General features: G+C 48.8%; 9 protein-coding genes across 17 annotated transcripts; 5 read left to right on the forward strand and 4 right to left on the reverse strand.

Moving 5' to 3' along the window:
• Window positions 1–349: 349 nt before the first annotated feature.
• On the reverse strand, window positions 350–2182 carry LOC9644984 (single myb histone 1). 2 transcript variants are annotated; one of them, XR_002994192.1, is made up of 8 exons: window positions 1939–2182; window positions 1677–1836; window positions 1457–1617; window positions 1316–1400; window positions 1172–1255; window positions 742–1090; window positions 573–684; window positions 350–436 (listed from the first exon to the last, which is right to left on the reverse strand). XR_002994192.1 is itself a non-coding variant. In XM_002984678.2 (7 exons), the coding sequence occupies exons 2-7, from the start codon at window positions 1830–1832 to the stop codon at window positions 632–634; spliced, it is 888 nt and encodes a 295-aa protein (XP_002984724.2). In that variant the 5' UTR covers window positions 1833–1836; window positions 1939–2182; the 3' UTR covers window positions 482–631. The 2 variants fall into 2 exon arrangements, 1 of the variants encoding a protein (XP_002984724.2); XM_002984678.2 differs by lacking the exon at window positions 350–436 and having other exon boundaries at window positions 482–684.
• Window positions 2183–2382: 200 nt separating this feature from the next.
• LOC9644985 lies at window positions 2383–3858 on the forward strand. Of its 3 annotated transcripts, none has more exons than XM_024689729.1 (2): window positions 2383–3501; window positions 3550–3858. In XM_024689729.1, exon 1 carries the CDS (start codon window positions 2391–2393, stop codon window positions 3459–3461), a length of 1071 nt encoding a protein of 356 aa, XP_024545497.1. In that variant the 5' UTR covers window positions 2383–2390; the 3' UTR covers window positions 3462–3501; window positions 3550–3858. The 3 variants fall into 3 exon arrangements, with proteins under 3 accessions (XP_024545497.1, XP_024545498.1, XP_024545499.1); XM_024689730.1 differs by lacking the exon at window positions 3550–3858 and having other exon boundaries at window positions 2383–3333; window positions 3381–3497; XM_024689731.1 differs by lacking the exon at window positions 3550–3858 and having other exon boundaries at window positions 2383–3333; window positions 3390–3497.
• On the forward strand, window positions 3515–6716 carry LOC9644752 (amino acid transporter AVT1B). 3 transcript variants are annotated; one of them, XR_002994180.1, is made up of 14 exons: window positions 3515–3595; window positions 4118–4308; window positions 4427–4719; window positions 4770–4984; window positions 5052–5075; window positions 5134–5314; window positions 5373–5592; window positions 5643–5778; window positions 5839–5858; window positions 5914–6065; window positions 6117–6160; window positions 6217–6279; window positions 6331–6510; window positions 6627–6716. XR_002994180.1 is itself a non-coding variant. In XM_002984575.2 (13 exons), the coding sequence occupies exons 2-13, from the start codon at window positions 4160–4162 to the stop codon at window positions 6427–6429; spliced, it is 1596 nt and encodes a 531-aa protein (XP_002984621.1). In that variant the 5' UTR covers window positions 3515–3595; window positions 4118–4159; the 3' UTR covers window positions 6430–6619. The 3 variants fall into 3 exon arrangements, 1 of the variants encoding a protein (XP_002984621.1); XR_002994179.1 differs by having other exon boundaries at window positions 6331–6576; window positions 6627–6677; XM_002984575.2 differs by lacking the exon at window positions 6627–6716 and having other exon boundaries at window positions 6331–6619.
• Window positions 6709–8842, reverse strand: LOC9644753 (F-box protein SKIP14). The gene is made up of 2 exons (XM_002984679.2): window positions 7805–8842; window positions 6709–7736 (listed from the first exon to the last, which is right to left on the reverse strand). Exons 1-2 carry the CDS (start codon window positions 8459–8461, stop codon window positions 6987–6989), a joined length of 1407 nt encoding a protein of 468 aa, XP_002984725.1. The 5' UTR covers window positions 8462–8842; the 3' UTR covers window positions 6709–6986.
• A 95-nt stretch (window positions 8843–8937) lies between these two features.
• Window positions 8938–10437, reverse strand: LOC9644986 (pyridoxal reductase, chloroplastic). Its single transcript, XM_002984680.2, has 8 exons — window positions 10361–10437; window positions 10074–10305; window positions 9933–10017; window positions 9755–9878; window positions 9593–9694; window positions 9389–9546; window positions 9243–9336; window positions 8938–9182 (listed from the first exon to the last, which is right to left on the reverse strand). Exons 1-8 carry the CDS (start codon window positions 10406–10408, stop codon window positions 8997–8999), a joined length of 1029 nt encoding a protein of 342 aa, XP_002984726.2. The 5' UTR covers window positions 10409–10437; the 3' UTR covers window positions 8938–8996.
• Window positions 10438–11467: 1030 nt separating this feature from the next.
• On the reverse strand, window positions 11468–12562 carry LOC9644987 (uncharacterized protein At4g28440). Its single transcript, XM_002984681.2, has 3 exons — window positions 12471–12562; window positions 12167–12380; window positions 11468–11938 (listed from the first exon to the last, which is right to left on the reverse strand). The coding sequence occupies exons 2-3, from the start codon at window positions 12378–12380 to the stop codon at window positions 11748–11750; spliced, it is 405 nt and encodes a 134-aa protein (XP_002984727.1). The 5' UTR covers window positions 12471–12562; the 3' UTR covers window positions 11468–11747.
• A 230-nt stretch (window positions 12563–12792) lies between these two features.
• On the forward strand, window positions 12793–14290 carry LOC9644988 (glucuronoxylan 4-O-methyltransferase 1). Its single transcript, XM_002984576.2, has 2 exons — window positions 12793–13118; window positions 13188–14290. Exon 2 carries the CDS (start codon window positions 13251–13253, stop codon window positions 14193–14195), a length of 945 nt encoding a protein of 314 aa, XP_002984622.2. The 5' UTR covers window positions 12793–13118; window positions 13188–13250; the 3' UTR covers window positions 14196–14290.
• Window positions 14291–14355: 65 nt separating this feature from the next.
• LOC9644754 (DExH-box ATP-dependent RNA helicase DExH6) lies at window positions 14356–20607 on the forward strand. 4 transcript variants are annotated; one of them, XM_024689722.1, is made up of 19 exons: window positions 14356–14529; window positions 14590–14680; window positions 14750–15044; window positions 15096–15170; window positions 15223–15267; window positions 15324–15414; window positions 15468–15526; window positions 15586–15705; window positions 15755–15807; window positions 15872–15905; window positions 15959–16048; window positions 16110–17114; window positions 17179–18225; window positions 18293–18556; window positions 18604–18969; window positions 19023–19187; window positions 19247–19478; window positions 19691–19751; window positions 19807–20607. In XM_024689722.1, exons 1-14 carry the CDS (start codon window positions 14397–14399, stop codon window positions 18548–18550), a joined length of 3396 nt encoding a protein of 1131 aa, XP_024545490.1. In that variant the 5' UTR covers window positions 14356–14396; the 3' UTR covers window positions 18551–18556; window positions 18604–18969; window positions 19023–19187; window positions 19247–19478; window positions 19691–19751; window positions 19807–20607. The 4 variants fall into 4 exon arrangements, with proteins under 4 accessions (XP_024545490.1, XP_024545491.1, XP_002984623.2 ...); XM_024689723.1 differs by lacking the exons at window positions 19691–19751; window positions 19807–20607 and adding an exon at window positions 19580–19597; XM_002984577.2 differs by lacking the exons at window positions 19691–19751; window positions 19807–20607 and having other exon boundaries at window positions 19247–19621.
• A 176-nt stretch (window positions 20608–20783) lies between these two features.
• On the forward strand, window positions 20784–24082 carry LOC9644756 (tRNA (cytosine(34)-C(5))-methyltransferase). The gene is made up of 16 exons (XM_024689733.1): window positions 20784–20959; window positions 21017–21105; window positions 21174–21246; window positions 21303–21415; window positions 21464–21530; window positions 21589–21637; window positions 21692–21777; window positions 21827–21962; window positions 22010–22136; window positions 22186–22241; window positions 22297–22382; window positions 22434–22526; window positions 22587–22869; window positions 22921–23351; window positions 23425–23659; window positions 23714–24082. The coding sequence occupies exons 1-16, from the start codon at window positions 20789–20791 to the stop codon at window positions 23986–23988; spliced, it is 2370 nt and encodes a 789-aa protein (XP_024545501.1). The 5' UTR covers window positions 20784–20788; the 3' UTR covers window positions 23989–24082.
• The last annotated feature ends 40 nt before the right edge of the window (window positions 24083–24122 follow it).

Here is a 24122-nt window from a genome sequence, read left to right on the forward strand (position 1 = left end):
CGCGTGATTGTGACATCGTAGCGCCCGCGTGGCTGACGACGGCCGTGATTTGTGCCAATGCCTGGAAAGGTGGCGGGCAAATCTCGTTGAGATCCAATGGCAGAGGACAGCTTGGGCTCGACATCCAACGGCTGGCGTTCAAATTTTTGCGTATCCAAGGGGTATATATCTCGGTAGCTACGCTATATACGACAAGCACTATAAAACAAACAAAGCGAGCTCGTCTGCCCATACAAGTGGGAGAAAAAACATGGCTTTTTTTTTTCCACATTGTTTCTATGATGTTATGTTTGTTGTGGGCATACAAATCTTTCCCTAGAAAATGGTGGCTACTTTGGACCCCCCAAAGTCTTGCTAACATTTTTTTCTCATGGAACTTATGATCGTAGAGAATCCATGGAGCTCCAATAATTTACAAGTCAAACTGTTCTTCCTGCTGCTAAAAGGAAAAAGTGTTTTTAAGATGCTAAAAAAAAAAAAGTAAAAAGAAAAAGAGCTTTTCCCCCCATTTTTCCTTCTTCCTGTATGCGTCGATCGACAAATCTATACAAGAGAGTTTGCAGGACGCCCACCTTTTAACCCAGCCTATACATTGTTCAGTAGCAAATACGTAGAGCGTTGTTACAGTAAGCTACACAGTTACAGCCACCACTTCTCGTCCCATGGCCGCCACTGCCTTCATTGCTGGAAGAAACAAGAGCAAAACTTCAGCATCAAACTCAAAAACTTGAGAGAACGTACGTTTTTTCGTCCTGGTAGCTGCGAGCGCGACATCAGCAGCCGCTTGTTTCATCTCGAGGTCTTGATCCGCGAGCTCCGACTCTCTCGCGGCTTGCTCTGCCGCTAGAGCAGCCTGCTCGGCGGCAGCCACAGCCAGAGCCGCGACTCTGGCAGCCTCTTCGGCGGTTTTCCTTCTTTCCAAAGCGTCGGGGTCTAGCTTCGTTCGTTTGGCAATGGAGTCGGTTCTCAGCTTCCGTGTGATGTCCCTCGAGAAAGTCGGCTGTTTGTCATCTTGGTTGTTCCGAAGCCTTTGGAATTTGGCCCTTCCATCAGATGGAAATTCGTCATTAATCTTATAATTCTGATGCACCTGTTACTCAACTCATGGCCCCGTACTTTTAGGATAAGATACAAACTTAGAAGTTATAAGCACAAGCATACAGCGGCATACCTTGATTAGCTTTCCCTCGAGCACCATCGACTTTAGCTTGGAAACCACGAGCTTTTTGAAACTCGGGGGTACAGACTGCCGCTCCTACATTACACAGCAGCCAAAGCTCGAGATCAGGACACAAGCAAGAAAAAGATGGCAAACCTCTATATACTCCGCGATATCAGTTATGCTGGAACCATTTGGTTCTTTCAATGCCGAGAGCGCACCAAGTATAAGATTATCATACCTGACAAGAGGGAGTAACTCACAGCACTGGTAAGCTAGGAGCCAGAATAAACTCACTTGGTACCAAGCATCTTTTTTTCCGAGTCGGGAACGGGAGATAGCTCCTCCTTATCCGAGCCATCCTGGGACTTCGCTCGCCGTCCCCCGGCTTTTTGACCAGCGCCTTTGCCTCTATTTCTGTTGCCATTGTTCGTGGCACTTATGTTTCTCCATTTATCCTGTAGAACCAAAGCAAAAGAGTTAGAAGTTTCAAGGCAGATCTCTCGAAACTCCAAACCTTCAAGTCTACGTTCGATCTGGACACGAGGACTGGCCCGAATTCCTCGTCCTTTTGAATCGCTCGCCATTTCCCAGCTCCATACTTCTCGACCCCAGCTCGAAGCGCGGCCTCCTCCTCAGCAGTCCACTTCTGCTTTTGTTGTCCCACGGTCATGTTCCTGCGGTACTCCAAGTTAGAGATCACAGCCTGGGACGCACGAAATCGCGCGAATTTTGCGAGAATTTCTAGAGCTGCTAAACCCTAGATGAAACCGAAGTACCTGGCGCGTTCAGCTGCTCGCGAAGCCGGTGAAGAACCCTAACCCTAACCTCTGCACAGACCTAATGCAGCAGAGGGAAAGCATGGAGAAGGAAAAACCATCGATCGCATCGCGCAGAAAGCTTCCCGCGCTGGAGCTAGCACCTAGACGCCAGGAGAGCGAGAAGAAGAGCCCTAAACCTAATTCGCTTCTACCCTAGTGCTTGCATCTCCGCTCTGCCCTCTTCCCCCTTTCGCTGGACACCAAAAACCCTATCTTGATCATAAATAGAGTACATCCAAAAACAGTACATATTCACACCTGTCACAACCTCAGCCGCTCGATCGCCTTATCTCCACGTGGCGCGCTGGGAACCTTGGGATTTAGCTGTTCTAGTCCGTTGGATGGATTTTTGAATTGACGAAGGGGATTGGTTCCAGGTAGGTGGGTATGTCTTCCAAAGAGCCCTAAGAATGCTGGTGGCGGCGGATTTCTGGCGCGCTTCCGGTAAGATCGAGTGCTCGTCGATGCGCATCACTGCGCTGCATTTCCCCGGGATTGCTGGATTCGCAAGCTTGCGCGGCATCGATCGCCGCAGGAGGCCAAGATTTTGCAGCAGGAGGCAAAGATTTTGTAGCGGAGCTGCGTCGATCGGGTGCATTCCAGGGCCAGGATTGAAAATCTGCGCGCTCGAGCAGGGCACGGAGGAATGGCTGGAAATTCGCAAGGATCGTCTCACGGCCAGCACATTTGCGAATGCGCTGGGGTTCTTCAAAGGCAAGAGGATCGAGCTGTGGGAAGAGAAGGTCGGGCTTAGAGGCGCTTTCAAAGGAAACCAGGCGACCAGATGGGGTGTGGAGAACGAATCCGCCGCGGTGGAGAGCTACAAGAGGATCACTGGCCATCTCGTGGATCACATTGGTTTTAAAATCTACAAGGAGGACGAAGAACAGCAAACACTCCGGGAAGAGAAAGGTGGTCGCGAGCAAGCTGAGAAGTTTAGCTGGCTCGGTGCTTCGCCGGATGGTCTCATCGAAGGCAACGAGTCCGACTTGTTCGAGAAGAAAGGAATTCTCGAGGTGAAGTGTCCACACATGAGAGGGAGGAGAAACGCTGGAGTTCCATGGACCAAAGTTCCTCACTACTACGTCCCCCAGCTCCAGGGGCTGCTGGAGATAATCGGGAGGGAATGGATGGATTTCTACGTATGGACCGGCAAAAGCAGTGCTTGCTTCCGGGTGACCAAGGATCCGGAGTACTGGACACTGATACACGGGTTGCTCAGCGAGTTTTGGTGGGAGAATGTGATCCCGGCACGCAAGGCACAAGCAGCCGGAGAAACAAACTTGGATGCTTTCAAGCCTGGTGCTGAGCACCCAAAAACGGGGGCGATGATCAAAAAGAGCAAAGAGCTGGGTATGTCGTATCCTTTGATATGGCATGACGTTGGTGGCACTGTGCAGCCCGTGCAGGCTGGACTTAACTTGACACTCTCCATCCTCTCGACCACCAAAGTGGAAAAAACTGCCAAGGAGGAAGCTTGAGCTGTGAGAGAGCCTTTCTTCTTTTGGGATACTCCAAGAGGTTTGTCAGTGATCGTCCTCTTTCGGTTCTGACGACTTGTTCAAGCAGACTGGAAGGATCTAACGTCCTGGAGATCGTTTTCACCAGATCTAAGGTATTGATAAGCAAAGTAGAAGTTATGGAGCTGATGAAAAATTGCTTTGGTTCCCCGTGAGATGAACCAAAGCTTGAGGCTGCTGTTAGAAGAGCGATGCATCGCATCTAGACCTCTTTGTATTGGTGCATCATAGGCAGTCTTCTGGTTTCAGATAGAGATGACTCCGTGTACAAACTGTTTATGCTGTTGCTACGTCTTTCTCCAAGCGTGAGCAGACAAAAACTGCCAGAGATGAACTTACATCAGATATTTGTTTTGTTTTCCTTTCGTCTAAACTTTTTTAGTGTGGGTCTTCTATTTCCATGGATTAGCTTTAAAAGGCCTAAGCATTCTCTTGCATGACTTCATTGTGTGTTCTCATATGGACAAAGTTGGTGCCTTTGCTTGCTGTCAGTCGGTCTAGAATATTCCAAGGGACATATCCTTGGCTTGCCTCATGGGACGGACAGCTCTTTGCGTTCTTTAAGGGATGGATTGGAAAGGCCTCTATCTAAACATTATATCTCTCCTCTTTGGCAGGGTCATTGCCATTGGAGCACAGTGAAGTTGTGAACCTGCACAATGCATGTTCCACAGAAAGGCTACCTTCCGCAGCGCCAATACGCAGCACACAATAGTGATGTTGACGATGAAGAACAAGAAGAAGTGCAGGAGTGCGATGAAGAAAAGCAAGATGAGGACGAAGTGACTCTGTGGCCTCAGAGCTACAGGTATGAAGTTAGGATTGTTAACATTGTTTCCAGATCCAAGTCTCCAGCAATGAGCAAATTCGCTCGAGAGAACTTCTCAATTTTGCTGTATGATTGATCTGCTGTTTTATGGCTGCAGGCAATCCATCGACGCTTATAGCTTCTTGACACCTCCAAAGCTCAGCATTCTTAGCCCCGCGAGCCTGACTCGATCGTTTTTATCCTCCTCGGCTGGCAAGCGGTCGTACTTGCAAGACGACGAAGAAAAGGATCTCAAAAGCCAACTCTTATCAGCGCAGGAACAAGATCAGGCAACTTCCACCGACACTACAACCTTGGTGGAAAGGAAACCTTCCATTGTTACAATCGCTCACGGATTTCCGAGAGAACCTCAAGATGAAGGATGTGGCTTTACGCAGGCATTGCTGAATGGTACGTTTGTCTTTCATTTTCTTTAACTCTTTTTACATTTTCTGTTACAGGAATGAATGTTCTTGCTGGTGTTGGGATCTTGACTACACCTTATGCAGTGAAACAAGGAGGCTGGATTGGATTGGTTCTACTTTTTTCACTAGCCGTCATTTGCTGCTACACCGGTATTATTTTGCGAAAATGTTTGGAAAGCAGGCCGGGGCTGAAGACATATCCAGACATTGGACAGGCAGCTTTTGGAAGCATTGGACGACTGATCATCTCGGTGAGCCACTCAATCAAGTTCGCTTGAGTTCCAACTTTTTAATTTTTGTGTGTCTCACACTGGCCAGATTGTTTTGTACGTGGAACTCTACGTAAGTACACCCCGGAATGCATTGGGATCTCTGACGTTAATCACATTTTTGCTCACAGGCCTGCTGTGTCGAGTTTTTGATACTCGAAGGAGACAACCTCTCGGTATTATTTCCAGGAACACAACTATCTTTGTTCGGGTATACGCTGGATTCACATAAGCTTTTTGCCATTCTTGCTGCGTTATTCATCCTTCCAACAGTCTGGCTACGAAATCTCCATCTTCTCTCTTATGTTTCAGGTAAGCGTGATCTTCTTGTCTTCAGGCAAGCATACTCTAAGCAATTTTCGTTCTCCAGCCGGTGGAGTTGTCGCGTCTCTTATTGTTGTTTTCACGGTCTTCTGGGTTGGAGCAGTGGACGGAATAGGATTCCACGAAACTGGGAAGTTCATTGACATAGCTGGATTGCCAGTGTCGCTTGGTCTGTATGGATTTTGCTACTCCGGACACGCCGTTTTTCCAAACATATACACGTCCATGAAGAACAAAAGTCGATACAATCGCGTGCTAACCATCAGGTATTCAATCTATACTCGCTTGTCTTCTTCTCTGACTGCCTCTCTTGCAGTTTCGTTTTGTGTGCTGGGCTTTTCGGTGCTGTGGCAGCCATGGGATACAAAATGTTTGGCGATAAAACTCGGTCTCAGGTCACTCTCAACATGCCAAAGGAGTTTGTGGCTTCGAAGATTGCACTTTGGACGATCGTAAGCATTGCCGCGCTCTTTCTTTTCCTCTGAGTTACTCATGGTGCTTCGAATGTGCAGGTTATCAATCCTTTTACGAAGTATCCACTGCGTCATATCTTTTTACGTTTTATTTTCTGGCTTAACTCGAAACAGATACGCACTGACGATCACTCCGGTAGCGCTTAGTCTTGAGGAGCTGTTGCCGATCAACAGCTCTCGCTTCCAGCAGCATCTAGCCTCCATTGTCATCCGTACCTTGCTAGTTGCCTCGACAGTTGTTGTTGCCATCTCGGTACCATTTTTCGGTAAACACAGCCTTTGATCGCTATAAGCGCCGATACGAAGTAACCGTGCAGGCTTTGTGATGGCGTTTATCGGATCTTTCCTTAGCATGGCAGTGGTAATGTTTCTTTTCTTCTTTTTGCTGTGGTAAAGCTTATGGTGCTTATGTCTCAGTCCTTAATTCTTCCTTGTGCGTGCTACATGAGAATCAGAGGCAGCAAACTAAGCTTGATGGAGGTAAGCTAAGTGTTTTTCTCAAGGCAAAAAAGCTTAAGCGTGCTTTTCCAGCTTACTCTTGGCATTGGTATAATGCTGGTTGGAATTGTTTGCGCTGTGGGAGGAACATTATCTTCCCTTGACGCCATCATCAAACAATTGAAAAACTAAGTTACATCCTTTTAACGTTGCTCTCGGGCTTGATTCTCTTGAGAGATACTAATGCTCCACTCGCCAATTATTAAAGATTGTGTAAGTTTTGTTCCATCGCGACAGTGAGCTTGCACGAGTCATCTCGAGCTTGCACGTTTGTTCTTGGTACGCTTCCCTTTGCAAGAAAATCTATGCTAATTGGCTTGTCTTTCCAGTTTTGCTTGGAAAGGTTCTCATAACGTATCAAGAGCTAAGATTGTAAGTTATCTACTTTCTACTTTACGAAAAGAATCCTTGTTTTCGTTCCACCTACGTCATTTCTAATTTTTTTTCTCAAAAAATATTTACATCATTTTTCTCCTCCAATCCTCTTTTTTTTTTTGTTTTCGTTTTTCCTGATCTCTCTCACGCTAAAAGAATCTACCAGCCGCCCATGAGATTGCCTGGCGCTAACTTTTTTGAGTCCTCCAAAATCGAATCTCACGATGAATCCTCCAAAAGAAAAAAGAAGCAAAGAAGAAAGAAAATGAAAAGAGTGCCTGACCTTCGCTCGCTCGCTTCAGGGGGGGGCCGCGTTATTGCCTCCTTCCTCCTACAAAAGAATCGTTGATACTATGGTTGATTTTGTTGTTCTTGCCGATAGTAGTGTTGTTGGTGTTGCTGTAGCTATGGTTTTTGTTGGTCTTTTCTCTCGATGATCTCTCCATCGTTGCTAGTCGCATCATCCCATTCCTGGCGATCGAGCCATCGCCCAAGATCGCCCTCTTCTTCCCCTCTTCTTGTTCCTGCCGCTGCTGCTTTAGCCTCCACTCCTCCTCCACCGTCTTCTGGTCGTGGAAAGACAGCGATCCACACCCAAACCCCGTGCCTGGGAACGTCGCCTCCACCGGCAGCCTCGAGCACTTGAGGCACATAAAGTCGAGCGCGAACGTCTCCTCAAAGTCCCCATTCTCGAAGCATCCACCGCAGTTGTCACACCTGGGAACGCAGCTCAGGCAGCCCCGGCACTGCTGCTCCCCCGCGGACCACTTCTCGTGGCACTTGGTCCTCCAGCAGTCGTAAACCACCCGGAGAAGATCACACCTCGGGCATGCTTCCACGTCCAGGACCCTGTCGCCGTAGCCCCTGTGCGTGAGCCTATAGTAGAGCGGCCAGCACTTGTCCGGGCAGAGCGCCTCGCGCAGCTCCTGGATGCGTTCCTTGGTGATGTCGTTCAAGCCCTCCACGCGCAGCCGCCGCAAGCGCTGGTATCCGGGCAGTGTGTGCCGCTGAGCCATCTTCACGACACCCTCGATCGTCAATCCCTTGCAACAGGACACGTCCAACTGGAAAGAACAAGATCACCAACAAAGTGTGTAAGAAACGCAGAAAACAAAGAGAAAACTTTGCTCACCTTTGTAAGCATGGTGTTGCCAACGAGAACAATCTCCAGCGACGCATCCGTGATCCTCTGGCAGTTCGCGAGCTTGAGGCTCTGGAGGCGTCCCTGGGCTCGGAGCGCCAGGATCAGCAGCGCGGTGTCCGTGAGCTTCAAGTCCAGTGGCGGATCCAGCCTTAAGTTCTGCCAGTGTGGAGCCTCGCGCCTCACCATCTCCAGCAAAGGCTTGCAGACCATCTCCAGGGAAAGAAGCTCCTGGAGCCCGAGGTAGTGGATCACGTACCGGAAAGCCTCGTGTGGAGGGCCGGGAGATGGAAGAACCTCTCGCTCTTGTGCGCCCTGCTTGAGGATCTCCGCGGTGACCACCTCGGCTGGAAGTTGGCAGCAAATCGCTGGGTTGATCCCAAGCCAGTAGCAGTACCACTGGAGAACGGAGACGAAATCCCTCCCATCGCCACACCAGCCCAACTTCGTCCCATACGAGGAGAACTTCTCGGGCGGGCGCGAAGGAAATGGAGCAAAGTTGGCATACTCGAGACCGCCGCCATAGCTGTGATCGTAGTACGGTGGAGGAGGCTGCTGCCCGCTTGTGTCGAATTCCACCCACGCGACATCGCCCCAGGAGTAACACGGTCGCTGGAACGTGAAGCCTTTGTCCAGAGATGACGCCATAGCCGCCTTAGGTCTTCTCCAAAAGGGAGGAAAGGGAGGAGAGAGAAGAAAAAGGGAAATCTGGAGGGAATTGAGAGCTAGAGAGAGCGAGAATGAGACCCTTCCCCGCCGCGCACTGGAAACGCGCCGAAGAGCGAAACCCTAGGTTGGATCCGATGCGCCGGGCAGTAATACGCACCTCGATGGAACGGCCGCGCGGCGGGGAAGGCGTCAATCCGATCGGCGGGGGAGATTGGAGCGCGGCGCCAGTGGAACCGGCGGCGTAGCAGCAGCGAAGAACAAGAAGAGGGAGCGCGCAAACACGCAAGAGCGATCCACACGCACTGCCGGAGAAAAAGAATAAAATTATTAGGGCACTCTTGGTGACGTGGATGCCGTACGCTAAATGGGCAGTGCTTACTTCGCGAATCATTCAAGAAATGCAGGCGTGTTCTTTGGATCCACAGCAGCACGATTGGGACGTCCGCAAGCCCTAATTTGCAAACCCTAGATTTCAAAATCTTTTTTAAACTTCTGAGTTTGCGCGCGAAAGCTTTCACTTCGTCTGGAAGATGTTTTGGATCATCTTCTGGGGAGAATTCGCTGCTGCTGCTTCGATCTGGGCGATTTCGTCGCTGGAGAGCCGCCAGCCAAGCGCGCCCAGGTTCTCTCGTGCTTGATCCAGGGTCTTGACTCCGGGGATTGGGATCGTTCCCTTGCAAATGCACCAGTTGATTGCTACCTTTTGGACGAACGCAAAAGGCAGAAGAAAGATCTCAGCAGTGGAATCGAATTTGATTACCTGTGACATTGTCTTCTTCCTTTTTCTCGCGATCTCTTCCAGGGCGTCCAGCAGCGGTGTAATTCCCGGCAAAACTCGAGAGAAGAGCAATCCCCTACGCGTACGTGTTAACGTAATGGTGGATCAAAAGAGAATTTTTCTGATACCGCGGTCCCTGTGGAAGGCTGGTTGACGACGCTTGGTATTTTCCCGTGAGCATTCCAAGTCCTAAAGGACTGTAAGCAATGACTTTGATTCCCAAGTCATCGCACACGGATTTAACCTCCATTTGATCGGTCCCCATGCTTAGAAGAGAGAATTGGACCTGAAAATCAAACAAGAAGTTACAAAGAAGAAAGGACTATCTAGACCTGGGCAGAGCTTAGAGGAACTCCTTGCTTTTCCAAATACTTGTGGATTTTTACCAGTTGCTTCGGTCCATAGTTACTTACACCCACGGCCTTCACAAGTCCCTGGCAGTAATTTTATCATGTTTTGCTCTTACCGTCGTAGCAAACTAACTTGGAGCATACCTCCTTGTAAATTTCCGCAAGGCCGGACCACAGTGCTTGTTCTTGGAATGGAGCATAATTTGCAGCTGACCAATGCAGCTGACCAATTCCAAGCTGTTCCATTTGTAATCTTCGCAAAGATCCTCTGAAAACCAAAGAAAACAGACTTCCAAAATCACGTAAGAAGGAGAAAACTTACTTGCAAGCTTGAACCATTTGCCATGGTGTAACTCGCCATGGATAAGCCGCAAACTTGGTGGCAATCACAATATCTTTTTGAGTGCCTGGGAAAAACAGAGTTTCATTGAGAGAAGCGCAAATGTGGATTAAGATCTTAAACCTTGTTGGAACTCTCGGATAAATTTGCCCAGAAGAATCTCGCTTCGCCCATTCAGTTTTCCTGTGCCATACGAATCCGCTGTGTCAAAGAAATTAACACCTTTGGAAGTTGCAAAGTTGAAGAGCTGCTGAAGCTCGTTGTCCATGGAGGGATTGTATCCCCACAGCAGTGTGTTACCCCATGCCCAAGTTCCCAATCCCATTGGAGAGACCTTTACAGGGCCAAGCTTCACCTTTGCCATAGAGAATCTCAGAATGGATTGATTTCTGGAATAATCTTCCAGTTACCTTGTCCCATGGCCAAAGTGCTGGCATGAACGGTAGTAGTGAAGACATAGATTCTCGAGGGAAGAAGCTGTGAAATAAAAAAGACTTTAAAAGCTGCTTGGATAATTTAAAGGTTCTGTGAAACAAAGGTTATATATCCAAATCTTGTTGTGCAGAATGAGATTTATTTTCTCAAAATTGTGTGTGCAAAGCCTTAATGAGACTTTGAAAAAGAATAATTAGTTCGTATTGTACAAAATTTGGTGTGCCAACACCTGAATAAAGAAGCCATAAGATGGATTTTATTCAGGAAAAAAACACTGGCATCCTTCACCCGTTCAACGCCCCTCACTCTCGCACCGTTGGTAAACTTCCGCTTGCAGACGGAACATCTCAGGCGCTGTTGGTCATGCTCCTTGTTGTTAAAGTAATCAAATCTAGTCTCCTGGCCGCAAAATATACACGGAACTAGCTTTTCAGTGCCTTGCTTAAACGCCATTGATCTCTTTCTCTTCAGGCTTTTCTCCAAACCGGGCTTGCCCAGCCCAAGCGGCACCCTACAGTCACTCAAAATCTGAGCTTCACGAGGCCTTGGATTAAAAAATCTTGAGCTTTCAAGTGGCACAAAATCATGTAAAACTGCACTGGAAGATGAAGATATGTGCATAAAATCATGTAAAACTGGCTGTGAAGTTGAAGATGTTATGTTCTTCCTGTGCATGCTTGAAACCTCCAAATCAGGCAGTGCCCTTAGTTGGCTGTTCATGTTTGATATAAGAGCAAAACGATCCTCTTCATCCATTGTAGTAGCACCACCACCACTAGAACTTCCTTCTGTTTCATCTGATGACAATAACGACGACTCCGGCGAGCCCCCAGATCCAGCAATGGCCTCCGGTTTAGCATCAAATCCCCCAGCTTCATCTATACCTAGCGCTTCATCGCGAGTTACGTTTCCTGTGATTATAGTTTTCACAATTATTGAATCCGTCTCCCTCCCCCTCAAAGATGTAATATGTTTGTGACAACTTTCGAGCGATGGGTGCCAGGTTTCCGTGAGAAGAATCACACCTCTGGCACCCCGATCATCTGGCCGCATCTCATCACCTATATAAACTTTTTGGAAACTTTTTGAGTGTAACTAGAAACCTTGGATTCATAAGGTCCTAATTATAGTGAAAAAAAGAAAGGAAATATAAGGCCATAAAACCTTTAGGCCAAAACCCAAAACCCTGAATTTTGTGTGTGTTTGTTCTTGTTCGTGTTCTTCCGCTGCTTCGCCACTTTTTTTCGTCTTCCCCAAACCAGGTTTTGCTCTTGCAATCTCCATCACTCTAGTGAAACATAGCTGCTGCTCGATGCCCAGCCACCGGAACCAAAGCACCCCAACACAAAGGATCCCGCTTGTCTACTCGTCGACGACGTTGACAAGCTCGTACTCCACAGCGGATAGATTGTTGTCTTCCTTGACTGTGAAACTCTCGTCGGCTGCTGGCTCCACCCTTCCCCATTTGTCCACCGCCAAGCGCATGGACCCCTTGAACATGTCGATCTTGGCGTTTCGCAGGTTTACTGTCACTCCTGGCTTCATTAGATCCACTGCAAAAAAAACGAGAGAGAAACAAGGAGTTAGATCCAATCCAAAGAACTTGCAAACAGATGTAAGAACGAGACGATCCAAAGAACTTGTAAGAACGAAACTATTCACAGAACTTGTAAGAATGAAACCATCGCACAAGAGCTAGATCCAATCCAAAGAACTTGAGCCAAGCAAGAAAACCAAGCACTAGCGAAGCAACTCGAAGCTGAAAGAACGAGTGAAAATACCTTGTTCGTTCCTGGCAGTGAAGATGATCACTCCAGTATCATCACCGACGACACACTCCGCGATTCGGACCTGGCGAACGTTTTGGCCGTCGGGTCTCGCTTTCCTGAGCACCATTTTGGACGAGACCACCTTGACGACGAGCGTGTGCCCGGTGGTGCCCGGGCGGAGCTGGTCGACCTTGATAAACACGGGCTTTCGCAAGGAAGCGGCCATCTACACACTCGCAAACACCACACTCGAGAGCAAAATTTCGCAAAGAACGGCGAATGCGGCGCTCAATCCTGGGGATCGCAGCGAATTTACCTGGACAGCGCCAAGAGATGGATCGATCACCGAGCGAGCGCCACGGACGAAGAAACCCTAACGCGCAAAATTTCCCTCTCGTGCGTGCCCTAGACGAAGCTTCGAAATGGATTATAAAAAGTAAAATCGGGGCCGTTAACTCCTTTTGATTTACCTCTGACAAGGGTGATAAAGGCCGTCCGAATATTCTAATCGCATAATTTTGTCATTTTCCCAGAGAGGTAGTGACGCATCAACATCGAAATCTTCTCTCCGTTTGGTAACAGGTACGTGTCCTTCTCTCTGGCGGCCTGCCAATTCTATTCACTCCAAGAACCCTAAAAATCTCTGGCCCCGTTGGGATGGTGGGAGAGGGGAGGTTTTCACGGTAGCTCGCAATGCCACCAGCAGCGAGGGGGGTCCACATGGAATTCGGGTAGAGATGCTCCCATCGATCGATCGATCGGCATAAACAAAATGGAATGGAAGGTTGCTCGCTGTCTACTTCAAGAAGGTTAGGTTCTTGCTCGCCTCGCCCAGGGATATTTCTTGCCTTGAGCGCGCAGATTTCCAGCGAGCAGCGCAGCGCCAGCGCCAGAGAGCCAATGCCGGCAGATTCTTAGCTTGCAAGGCCTCCTTGCGAGAGATTTCGGTCGATTCCAGGCGCCGGTAAGTGAATTGGCAGGGATTTCGGTTGTTCTTGGCGATATTTCGAGCGGATCTCACGATCTTTGGCAGCTGTCGGCGAGATTTGGGACCTGGAACACCGGCATCGAGAGAATCCCGCGATAATCCACCTCAATGGCTCTGTTCCCGTCGCCAAATCCCAAGAACAAGCCGTCCTGGAAGCTCCTCCCGATTCTCATCCTCGTCGTCTTCTCCCTCGCCTTCTTACTCTTCCGCGACGCTAGCAATCCCTCGCAATCCCTCGCATCTTCTTCTTCTTCTTCTTCCTCCTCCTCTCCCTCCTCGCAGATCGTCCTCGTCCCCGTGAAGAACACAATCTCGGTCCCAATGACGGTGGAGCACCTCCCGCACGATCTCATGACCGCGCTCGTCCACTACGCCTCCACCGACACTACGCCACAGCAGACCCGCGAGGAGATCCTCATGACCGCCAAGGTCCTCGCCAGCCGCGGCCCCTGCAACTTCCTCGTCTTCGGGCTTGGCCACGATAGCCTCCTCTGGAAGATGCTCAACTACGCCGGAAGAACGGCGTTCCTGGAGGAGTCCGAGGATTGGATCCGGCAGATCAGCGAGAAACATCCGGAGCTAGAGACCCATATCGTGGAATACAGCACAGTTCTCACCGAGGCCGATCAGCTGCTAGAACACGCTCGATCCAATCGAAAGGGGAAGTGTACTGCCGTCCAGAATTTGCTACTCTCCGAGTGTAAGCTCGCGCTCAATGGGCTGGCGGACGAGCTCTTCCAGGTGGAGTGGGATGTGATCATGGTGGACGCGCCGCGCGGGTATTTCCCCGGCGCGCCCGGGAGGATGGCGGCGATCTTCAGCGCGGCCGTGATGGCGCGGAGCCGCAAGACTGGGAATGGGACGGATGTGTTCGTGCACGATGTGGAGCGCCCCGTGGAGCGCAGCTACTCGGAGGAGTTTTTGTGCCGGGAGAATTTGGTGGAGGAATCGGTGACGAGCCATCTGTGGCATTTTAGGGTTCTTCCCAGCCCCGTGGGCAGGCACGAGTTTTGCGTCGCATCGTCTTCCTCGGGGGGATCTCCCGCCAATTGAGCTCGTGTGATCTTTCCTCCTTTCTAGAGAAATTTAGGGTTCTTCCAAAGGGCATTTCTCGATGCTATGATTTGTCGCATTTTTTTTATCAATCGTGTTTGCGCGCGTCTTCTCGACGAGAGAGCTAGATCTTCCTAGGACGAATCTTTCTTAAAGATACCTTCTTCCCCTAGGACAATATTTTAGGGTTCTAGCGCGGCAATGGCGTTTTCATCGCGGGGGCGTGGGAGGCAACGAGGGAGGGGTTTTGCCGTGGGAATGCGCCCGGTGGCTGAGGCGGATCGCATCACGATCATGGACCGGCTCCAGCAGTTCCGAGAGAGTAGCTCCCAGGGTAAGCAAAGATCGAGAGAAAATTTCGGGAGAAGCGAGTGATCTTTTCATCCATTGGCAGAGCTTACGTTTGAGGCGGATCTAAGCAACCACGATCGGGCAGTAGTGCACAGTTTCTGCCAGAAGATGGGATTTAAATCCAAGAGTTATGGGTAAAAAATTCCGGCTGGTTTCTCTAGCGAGAATATATATAGATATATATTTTTGTTTCGTTCTTGCAGTAAAGGTAGCGATCGGCGTGTCACAGTCTTTAAGAATGTGAACCGGAAGGAGGCCAATGCTACCGTGACTCCGATTTTCTTTTGTCGAGAAACTAAGGAAGTTCTCGTGGAGATCTTTTCGCAGTTTCCTCCTAGTGATGAAGAAGGAAATGTTGCTATCAATGCTCCGGCTGATGTAGATCCTGTGCTGAGCTCTGCTGCTCCGGAGAAGGTCACGGCACTGTTCTTGACTCCTGCCGAGATCGCCAACAATGTGTCGCTTCTTTCAAAGAAGAGACAGACAACGCTCAAGAAGGTAATGTATGAGGGATTTTTTTGCTTGTCTAACGAGCCTCACTCAATGCAGCTGACAGAGACGACGCAAAAGCTTCCGATTTGGAAGTTTCGAGATGTTATCACGACTACTGTGGATCAAAACAAGGTACGCACTCGAGAATGGAAGTTTCATCTTTGCTCCGTTCCCGTTATCATAGGTTGTCATTATAGCGGGTGAAACAGGCTGCGGCAAATCAACACAAGTAAGTTTTACATTCATTTTATGGTTTGCGATTTTCATAACGATCGTGTCTTGCAGGTCCCTCAGTACTTACTTGATCATATGTGGGGGCAAGGGAAATCGTGCCGGGTGGTATGTACTCAACCTCGTCGAATTTCTGCTACTTCAGGTTCTTTGGTCTGAATGTGGAGTTTATGGATTTTAATTCACTTAGCTCTTCAGTTGCGGATCGTATCGCGACTGAGCGTGGAGAGGCTATTGGTGAAACGGTTGGCTATCAGGTAGGCGTTCCTTTCGGCACATTTATATTTTTTCTTCGGCTTGTACCTTGTTTAAATAGATCCGACTAGAAAGCAGAGGTGGTCCTCATAGCTCCTTAATGTTTTGTACCAATGGGGTACTTCTCCGGAAGCTCGTAACGGCGAAAGAAGCTGGAGTTTCAGCAACGCATATCATTGTGGTACGTTCATAGTCACTAATACTAACTAGTTTTTACAACACAATTGTAGGACGAAATTCATGAACGAGATTGTAATGCGGACTTCTTGCTTATCGTTCTAAAGTGAGTTTTTGTGTTCTAGGCACTGGTCCGTGCCTGAAAAGTGTCCTTACAATTGTTTGTGCAGAGGATTGTTATTGGCTCAGCCAGACCTCCGATTGGTTTGTTTTGACTTCTTACTTCATCACATTATCAACATCCATGATCTTCACAGGTTCTCATGAGTGCCACTCTTGATGCGGAACTGTTCTCTTCGTATTTTAACAACTGTCCGGTTTTGAAGATACCGGGTTTTACTCATCCAGTAAGTGCTGATTTATGATGTTCATTCCAAAGTATCGTTTGTATTGACACTGGTTTTCTAGGTGACCGTGTACTACTTGGAGGACGTTCTCTCCATAACCAATTTCGAGGCCAATGCTAGAAAGCTCACTGCGGAGCCTGCGGCAGATAGCCTTTTGCTCAGCGAGGAAGATGCAGATGAGATGGACAACGCGTTGACATGTGCTTGGTTAGATGATGACTTTGAGCAACTTCTGAGCTTGGTGACCGAGAATCCAAGACCTGAAGTCGTAGATTACCAGCATTCGTCGACAGGTATTACGGCCTTAATGGTTGCAGCTGGGAAAGGAAGGGTCGAAGACGTCGGCGTGCTTCTATTATTGGGAAGTAGCTGCTCGCTTGTGTCACAAGAGGGACAGACAGCTTTAGACATGGCCGAAAGTAACGGGGAAGAGGAGGCTGCAGAAACGATAAGGGAACACATCAAACAGGCAACAGAAGTCCAAACTGCAGAAAAGGAAGCCGAAATTCTTGGGAAGTACCACGGCTCTGTGGATCAAGAAGAAGTAGACATTCTTCTGATCGAGCGTCTACTCCATACTATCTGTAGTGATCCTGGGGACGGAGCTGTTTTAGTGTTTCTTCCTGGCTGGGAGGATATTACGAGATGCAGAGACCAGCTGATGGCGTCACCATTTTACAGCGACGAAACCAGGTTCCTCATATTACCTCTGCATTCGATGATTCCTATGAGCGACCAAAAGAAGATTTTTACGAAGCCACCGCCCGGCGCGAGAAAGATTGTCTTGGCAACCAACATTGCTGAGAGCGCCATCACCATTGACGACGTTGTCTACGTGATTGATAGCGGGAGGATGAAGGAGAAAAGCTATGATCCTTATACAAACGTCTCTACTTTCCAGACAACGTGGGTTTCAAAGGCAAGTGCACGACAACGGCAGGGACGCGCAGGTCGCTGCCGTGCGGGCTTCTGCTATCATTTGTTCTCCAAAGTACGTGCTGCATCCTTGGCCGACTTTCAACTTCCTGAGATGAAACGAACTCCTCTGGAAGAAGTTTGTTTGAAGGTAAAGATGATGCTTTGTCTTACAGTTGTAGTGTCTGATCATCTCTTCAAATTTTCTTTTGCAGGTAAAGCTTCTCCAGCCGCGTGGTGATGTAAGGGATTTCTTGTCGAGTGCTTTGGATCCACCACTCGACATATCCATCCAGAACGCTATGTCACTACTCCAAGACATTGGTGCACTTACACCTGCGGGAGAGCTTAGTGAACTTGGACAACAACTTGGCTCGTTGCCTGTTCATCCAGCTACGAGCAAGATGCTGCTGCTGTCGATACTACTCAACTGCCTGGATCCAGCACTTACTATCGCCTGTGCAGCCGGATACCGAGACCCTTTTGTGCTACCTATGGCTCCGCACCTGAAGAGAGAGGCTTTTGCTGCAAAAAATCATCTGGCTTCAAAGTACGGGGGATACAGTGATCATTTAGCAGTCGTTGCTGCGTTCGACGGATGGGAAGCGGCGAGAAAAAGGGGTCAGGAGTATAGTTTCTGCTCGCAGTACAGTTTATCACCAGGTGTTATGAACATGCTGGACGGAATGAGAAAGCAACTACTCAGAGAGCTGACGTTGAAGGGGTTCGTCAAGAGAGATCCGCGGCCATGCAGCTTGAATGCAAAGGATCCAGGCATTGTCCGAGCAATACTCTCCGCTTGCTTATATCCGTCCGTGGCAAGAATTCTGCCCCCTGATGAAAGTGGTCGGAAGGTTATTGCTCAGATAGCCAGGGGCGAGAAGGTTCGGATCCATCCTCAGTCATCGAACTTTCGACTGTTGGTTCAGCAGCAGTTCCCGGATCTTAACGTTTACAACGACCACCTTCTTGTTTTTGAAGAAGTCACTCGCGGAGAATCTCAGGTGTATATCAGAAACAACACTTGCGTCAAGCCTCATCCACTTTTGTTTTTCTGCACCGAGCTGTCCGTGGCGCCTCTTAGATCTTACCGAGAGGAAGAGTATGAGATGGCTGGTCCTGCCGAGAGGGAGCTTATGGAGGCTGCGGACGACACACTGGCAATGGTGATAGATCGATGGCTAAAGTATCAGACGTCGTCGGTCATGGCGGCACAGGTTTATTGTCTGCGCGAACGGCTTTTATCGGCTTTGCTCTTTAAGGTACGTGAAAAAAGAGAAGATAAGTTCTTTCTTTCTAGAACTGCGAAACTTCCGCTTTGCATTCCAGGTGAAGAATCCGAGTGCCAACTTACCGGATATGCTCGCTGCGTCCGTGCATGCACTCGCCTGCGTTTTCTCATACGAAGGCGCATTGAGTATCGACGACTATCGTACACCTCCTCCACGAGGATATGTAACACAACAACAAGAACAACGAAGACCACATCAACATGAAAGAAGAAGCTCGAGACAGGAAAATTCATCTTTTGAACGTTCTTATCGAGCTAAGACCAAGTATGTTCCGGTTGTGAGGCCAAGGAACTAAAGCAAGGTTCGCTTTGTTCTGTAAACTAGATTTGTTTCTGACTCAATGTTTAGGGGTTTGCAGCTTCCACAATGGCAGCAGCATGTCCTTGCGCTTCCGTCTCCCGGCCTGGAATGCTCTCGAGCATGGGTTTTCTCAGAAATCAATGCTATCAGCTCCAGAAGAGAGTGGCATTTCCCGCAAGAAGCTGGACACGCAGATTGGCTACTGTCGCATATATGGAGAATTCGAGCAGCAACCCAGTCGCCAAGCTCGTTAGTTCACTCCCTATCGTGGGTCTGTTCATGAGGATACTCAGTGACGAAGGTGGAATAGGAGGTGATAGAGTGGATTTTCCGGACTTTTACACAAGGGTGCAGAAGAGATGTCCGGAGGACGCGTCAGGAGCGTTCGCTCGTTTTGTAGAGCGCCACGGCAAGGTAGATTTCTACTTCGCAACTAAGAACTCATTTTTTTCCCTTTCTTCTTCCAGGTAGCGAAGCCAATGTTCGTGCTTGTTTGGTGCTGGGTAGCGGCAGTCGGCGCTGGTCTCCTTAAAAGTGAGGACATTGCAATGGCGGCTTCTCGTCTCAGAGTTTCTTACGACGTCCAGTACGAGGTCGACTGCTTTGGCCTTCTTATGGACGAAGCTCTACAGGTTCGGGAGCATCTCTGTCTTCACAGTTTCGTAATCTTACGCAGCTTGTTTTCGTTTAGAAACGAAGAAAGTCTAATTCACCAGTTCCGGACGTGCCAATGATCACACGGATCGATAAAGCTCTAGACGGGATTTGTGCGTGCTCCATCGGGACAAAAAAAATCTCCAAGGAGGACGCTGAGCTGCTCTCCAAGATGATGTCGGCAGTCTTTCCGGGAGTCCCAGCACGCGAGATTGATGAGCTCGTCGAAGCTCGAGTCTCCAGTGCAAGCTGAGCGAACAAAACTAGAGGTACTTTTGATTTTTACACTATTAAAATTTTTTTTGCTCTCACAGCACAGTTTGAGATCTCCGCTACTCACTTAATCCTTGATGTGTTTACTTTCTCTAAGGATTTTCTTGGGAACTAAGAGATGTTTCTACGATTTTACTTTGAGAGTTTAGTCTTGCAAAGCTGAGAGATTGAAGATCCTTTGCTTCTCAAGCGTTGTTTGGCTTTCCAGGTCTCTCAGCTTTGACGAGAAAACTGTCATGTTTCTACCTTGCGATTTCGTCGCTAAACAGGTTCGCAAAGCTTTCCTCGTTTTCTTTGCTTAAAGGTCACGCCATTCCTCTACAGGGAAATGCCATGCTTTATACAAACGTCCTCTTCTACAAGAGCCTTCTTCTCCAAGACCAACGGCGAAAGCCAAGAACCACCGAGAAGGAAGTTGGAAAGCTAGCGAAAAACCAAGAACCACCGAGAAAGGGGAAAAAATGGAAAAGGTAAATTTACACATTGCATTGATCGAAGCTCACGACTTTGGATCCATGGCGTGGAGCTTGGCCAGCCTCTTGCGCTCCTCCCCGCGCAGCTTGGCGCCGGGAGTGAACTTCCTCTTGCACCTCAAGCAGCGCCGCCGCGGTTGATCGTGCCGGTGGTTGTTAAAGTAGTCGAATCGCGTCGCGGATCCACAAAAGATGCATGCCACCGCTGCCGGATCATCCCTGCGCCTCAAATCGCTGGCCGGAGGAGGAGGAGGAGGAAGAGGAGGGCGAGACAAATCCTCCGCGCTCGCTGGAGAAGTCACTGCGCTGCTCGATCCCAGAGGCGCTCCGGCAAACCCCAGCGTGAGCCATGGTTTCTTGCCGCCAAGGTCGGGAGCGCCAGTGTCTCGAGACGAGGACGACGATGACGACCTCTCGCAGCTCGCGCTCGCGCTCGCGCTCGTCGATGGGCTCCTGCAGAGCGCGAGGCCCAGATCGAGCTCCTCCCCCGGACGATCCTTGTGATCTTGGGCGATCAAAGTCGCGATTTGGAGCTCTAGCTTGCGGAGGAGAGTGGTGTCCTGGTGGCGGCGATGATCATCCATGGAAGAGAAGAAGAGAGGAAAAGGAAGAGAAAAAAGCAATGCATTACTTTAGCTTTAGGGTTTATATAGAGCCACCGACAATAAAAGGGAACTGACGTGTCTAGAAAGATTTATATGAGAGCTAATTTTTACTATGGAATTAAAGTCGTTATGTGACTAGGATTTAGGGTTAATGTAACTCTTAAAGTAAAGTAGTTTAGGGTTAGGGTTTATAGCCTTTTAAAGCCCTGGTTTAGGGCTTTAGCGGGAATGGGGCGAGGGAAAGGAGGGAAGAGAGGGCGCACGCAGCGCAGGGATTTTCGCGATGGCCGCGAGAATGTGTGGAAGAAGCCCCGGGAGCAGGGCGATGGCGATGGCGACGGCGATGGCGGCTGGGCGCCGTTTGTCGTGGAAAGTCCCGCATTTGAGGAGTATTACAAGGTTCTTTGCTTTTCTCTTTCGTTCTCGTTGTAGTGAGTGAGATTTTGGCTTTCTTAGAAGCAAGGAATTGTGCCCGAGAGTGAGTGGGAGCAATTCATGGCGTGCTTGCGCAAGTCTTTGCCGACGACCTTCCGGATCAATGGAGGGTATGTTCTTCCTTTGCGTTTGCAGCGTCGATCTCAATGCATTCTTTTTTACTTGCTTGGAGTTCCAGTGGACAGTATGCTGAATGCATTCGAGACCAAATGCGGCGAGATTTCTTTGATTGTTTGAAGGATGAAACCGAGGTAGTAATTCGCAGAGTTCTTTTCCTCATTTTCATTTCCAAACTTTGGCTGTAAAGATTGATGGCGAAGTGATTGAACCTCCTCGGACACTTCCTTGGTATCCGAACGATCTCGCCTGGCATTTGAGTTTTTCGAGAAGGCAGCTCCGCAAAGCTTCTATACTGCAAAGGTGACTTTTCCGTATAGGCGTTCGAGTCATTGCTGACTATCCGAGCAGAATACACGAATTTTTGAAGGAGGAGAATGAGTTGGGTAATATCACGAGGCAAGAGGCTGTTAGCATGGTGAGTGTTGAAATGCTTAGAGATCTCCTGACAACGTTTTTCTTTCTTCTCATTGTAGGTTCCTCCTCTATTCCTGGATGTGAAACCGAATCACCGCATCCTTGACAGTAAGTTGTAGTTTGGAATTTACGCCTTTTAACCTTCTTGTGTTTTTGTGACAGTGTGTGCAGCGCCTGGTTCTAAAACTTTTCAACTTCTGGAAGTCATTCACAAGGACGATCAGCCTGGAGCTTTGTCCCAAGGAATGGTGAGTTGGCCTTATTTCATCGATTTCTCTGACGCCATCCATTTACAAGGTCATAGCCAACGACCTGAATGTCCAACGTTGCCATCTTCTTATACATCAAACAAAGAGAATGTGCAGTCCAAATATTCTTGTTACGAACCACGAGGCTCAGCACTTCCCAGGGCTAAAGAAGAAAAAACTTGAAGGTAGAAGCTTCTTGATCTGCGTCGTGCGTGTATCAAAGTGTTTGCAGTCGATGTGAAGGATAAGGAACCTTCGATAGGAGATGATACGGGATTATTGTTCGATCGCGTATTATGTGATGTACCGTGTAGCGGAGATGGTACCATGCGCAAAGCTCCTGATCTCTGGAAAAAATGGTTCGTCTTTTCTGGTTCTATGCTGTCTGATATTTTAAGTGAAGTATAGGAGCCCCGGCATGGGGAATGGTTTGCATTGTCTTCAAATACAGATTGCTATGCGAGGTAAAGTCTTGTTTCATCTGGATGACTTTACAAACATGTTTTGAAATTTGTTTAGGTGTCGCATTGTTGGAAGTCGGAGGGCGTATGGTTTATTCAACATGTTCTCTCAATCCAATAGAGGATGAAGCGGTTGTCGGAGAGGTAGCATTTCTGTTTTCATAACTTACAACGTATATTGAATTTTGTGCGCAGATCCTTCGACAAAGTGGTGGCTGTATGGAGTTGCTCGATGTTTCGTCCGAGCTTCCAACGCTGAGGCGAAGGCCTGGCTTAAAATCTTGGAAGGTCCTTTGTTTTTCTCTTGCAACGTGAGCCTTCTCTGATTTTGAAAGTGTGTCGTATCAGGTGCGAGGACGCAGAAGATGGTTTTCCTCTTACCATGAAGATAAATATCGAGCTGTTCTACCCAGCATGTTTCCATCTGGAAAGAGAATGGCCCAAATCACACGAGAGAGAGAGGGGGACATGGACAGTGGAAATAACGTCGAGAACCCCTCTGAAGAAGCCACTGAGAGCGAAGCAGAGGTTTCAGAGCTCCCTCTTGAGCGCTGCATGAGGATTTTGCCGCATGATCAGGATACAGGCGGGTTTTTTATTGCCGCTTTCCAGAAAGTGGGACCATACAAACGTAAGTGTAGTTATGAATCTTCGTCCTCGCATTCATGTTGTTTCTGTTCAGGCGTTTCAAACAGCTTCTCTGGGAAGAAGTCTCGTGGCCGTGGAAAGGCTCCGCAAGAGGCCGAGGAAAACGTGGACAACGATACGGAGAATCCTGAGGCTGTTGATAACGATAACGAGCCCGATAACGCTCAGTCGGCGGAGCTCGAGCTCGACAGCCAGAGGGAGAATCGAAAACAACAGAAGCAGGGCCCCTGGCACGGGGTTGATCCCGTCTTATTCCTGGAAGACGATCAAATCATCCGCAGCCTGGCCTCGTACTATGGCATCCAGGAATCGCTGCCACTTTCAGGCCACTTGGTGGTGAGAAGCGAGGACACTTCCCGAGTGAAAAGGATTTACTACGTCTCCAAGTCCGTGGGCGACGTGGCCCGGCTAAACTTTCGGTCTGGTCAGATGCTCAAGATCACCTCCGCTGGTCTGAAGATCTTCGTAAGTAGCTAGTTTCGCGCTTTCACAGGCTTTCCTTACTTACACTCACCGTGTTAATTTCTTTTTCTCCCAGGAGCGGCATTCGAACAAGGAAGATGCGTCGGCTTGTAACTTTCGGATCGCCTCAGAGGGCCTGCCACTCCTCCTACCGCATCTAACAAAGCAGCTCTTGTACGCAACCAAGGACGACTTTAAGTTGCTGCTATCGCCCAGTGCCGTCCCGTTCGTAGCGTTTAAGGATCCGGCGTTCACGTCCGCCATGCAAAGCCTCCTCGTAGGATGCTGCGTGGTTGTGCTCAAAGATTCCGGTAAGTCTTTTATGACCTCTCTCAAGTTCTCGATCTCTTTGTTTTGTTTCGCAGTTGGAACGAACGATGTAACCGCGGTTGGCTGCTGGAGGGGGCGGACGAATATGAGCTTGCTGGTGCCAAGAGTGGAAGCGGATCAGATGCTTAAGAGACTCTTCCCGGAAGAAGTTGAAGCTGGTGATCGAACTTCCAATCCAGTAAATGCAAACGAGGATGACACACTCGAAGAACAAAAAGGTGATGAAATGGATGAGCACACAATCGAGGAGGACGAAGGAGAAGAAAAGGGTGACGAAAAGGATGGGCGGCACACACTCGAAGGACAATAACAAAAATTTCATGACACACACACACACACATGCTAGACTTGTTTTGGATCTTTGTGTTGATTAAACACACGAAACTATGATGTTTTGGACTGGAGCCCTTGACTCTGACTACGAGCATGACAGTGGAAGTTACA

Source organism: Selaginella moellendorffii, unplaced genomic scaffold, assembly GCF_000143415.4.
Source record: "Selaginella moellendorffii unplaced genomic scaffold, v1.0 SELMOscaffold_63, whole genome shotgun sequence".
Classification (NCBI taxonomy): domain Eukaryota; kingdom Viridiplantae; phylum Streptophyta; class Lycopodiopsida; order Selaginellales; family Selaginellaceae; genus Selaginella; species Selaginella moellendorffii.

Bases quoted from the DNA above. Each gene is read 5' to 3' on its own strand.
- LOC9644984 (XM_002984678.2), bottom strand. From the start codon at position 1,832: ATGACCGTGGGACAACAAAAGCAGAAGTGGACTGCTGAGGAGGAGGCC. The intron at 1,401-1,456 runs GTGAGTTTATTC...CCCTCTTGTCAG, and splicing joins AAAAAGATGCTTGGTACCAA to GTATGATAATCTTATACTTG. The intron at 685-741 runs GTACGTTCTCTC...TGTTTCTTCCAG, and splicing joins AGCTACCAGGACGAAAAAAC to CAATGAAGGCAGTGGCGGCC.
- LOC9644985 (XM_024689729.1), top strand. From the start codon at position 2,391: ATGCTGGTGGCGGCGGATTTCTGGCGCGCTTCCGGTAAGATCGAGTGC.
- LOC9644752 (XM_002984575.2), top strand. From the start codon at position 4,160: ATGCATGTTCCACAGAAAGGCTACCTTCCGCAGCGCCAATACGCAGCA. The intron at 4,309-4,426 runs GTATGAAGTTAG...TTATGGCTGCAG, and splicing joins CTGTGGCCTCAGAGCTACAG to GCAATCCATCGACGCTTATA. The intron at 4,720-4,769 runs GTACGTTTGTCT...TTTCTGTTACAG, and splicing joins TACGCAGGCATTGCTGAATG to GAATGAATGTTCTTGCTGGT.
- LOC9644753 (XM_002984679.2), bottom strand. From the start codon at position 8,461: ATGGCGTCATCTCTGGACAAAGGCTTCACGTTCCAGCGACCGTGTTAC. The intron at 7,737-7,804 runs GTGAGCAAAGTT...TGTTCTTTCCAG, and splicing joins GCAACACCATGCTTACAAAG to TTGGACGTGTCCTGTTGCAA.
- LOC9644986 (XM_002984680.2), bottom strand. From the start codon at position 10,408: ATGTCTTCACTACTACCGTTCATGCCAGCACTTTGGCCATGGGACAAG. The intron at 9,337-9,388 runs GTATCAGAAAAA...ACGTACGCGTAG, and splicing joins AGCCTTCCACAGGGACCGCG to GGGATTGCTCTTCTCTCGAG. The intron at 9,183-9,242 runs GTAATCAAATTC...TTCGTCCAAAAG, and splicing joins GGAAGAAGACAATGTCACAG to GTAGCAATCAACTGGTGCAT.
- LOC9644987 (XM_002984681.2), bottom strand. From the start codon at position 12,380: ATGGCCGCTTCCTTGCGAAAGCCCGTGTTTATCAAGGTCGACCAGCTC. The intron at 11,939-12,166 runs GTATTTTCACTC...TTTTTTTTGCAG, and splicing joins CACTGCCAGGAACGAACAAG to TGGATCTAATGAAGCCAGGA.
- LOC9644988 (XM_002984576.2), top strand. From the start codon at position 13,251: ATGGCTCTGTTCCCGTCGCCAAATCCCAAGAACAAGCCGTCCTGGAAG.
- LOC9644754 (XM_024689722.1), top strand. From the start codon at position 14,397: ATGGCGTTTTCATCGCGGGGGCGTGGGAGGCAACGAGGGAGGGGTTTT. The intron at 15,171-15,222 runs GTACGCACTCGA...CCGTTATCATAG, and splicing joins CTACTGTGGATCAAAACAAG to GTTGTCATTATAGCGGGTGA. The intron at 15,415-15,467 runs GTTCTTTGGTCT...TTAGCTCTTCAG, and splicing joins TCGAATTTCTGCTACTTCAG to TTGCGGATCGTATCGCGACT.
- LOC9644756 (XM_024689733.1), top strand. From the start codon at position 20,789: ATGGGGCGAGGGAAAGGAGGGAAGAGAGGGCGCACGCAGCGCAGGGAT. The intron at 21,416-21,463 runs GTGACTTTTCCG...CTATCCGAGCAG, and splicing joins AAAGCTTCTATACTGCAAAG to AATACACGAATTTTTGAAGG. The intron at 22,527-22,586 runs GTCCTTTGTTTT...GTGTCGTATCAG, and splicing joins CTGGCTTAAAATCTTGGAAG to GTGCGAGGACGCAGAAGATG.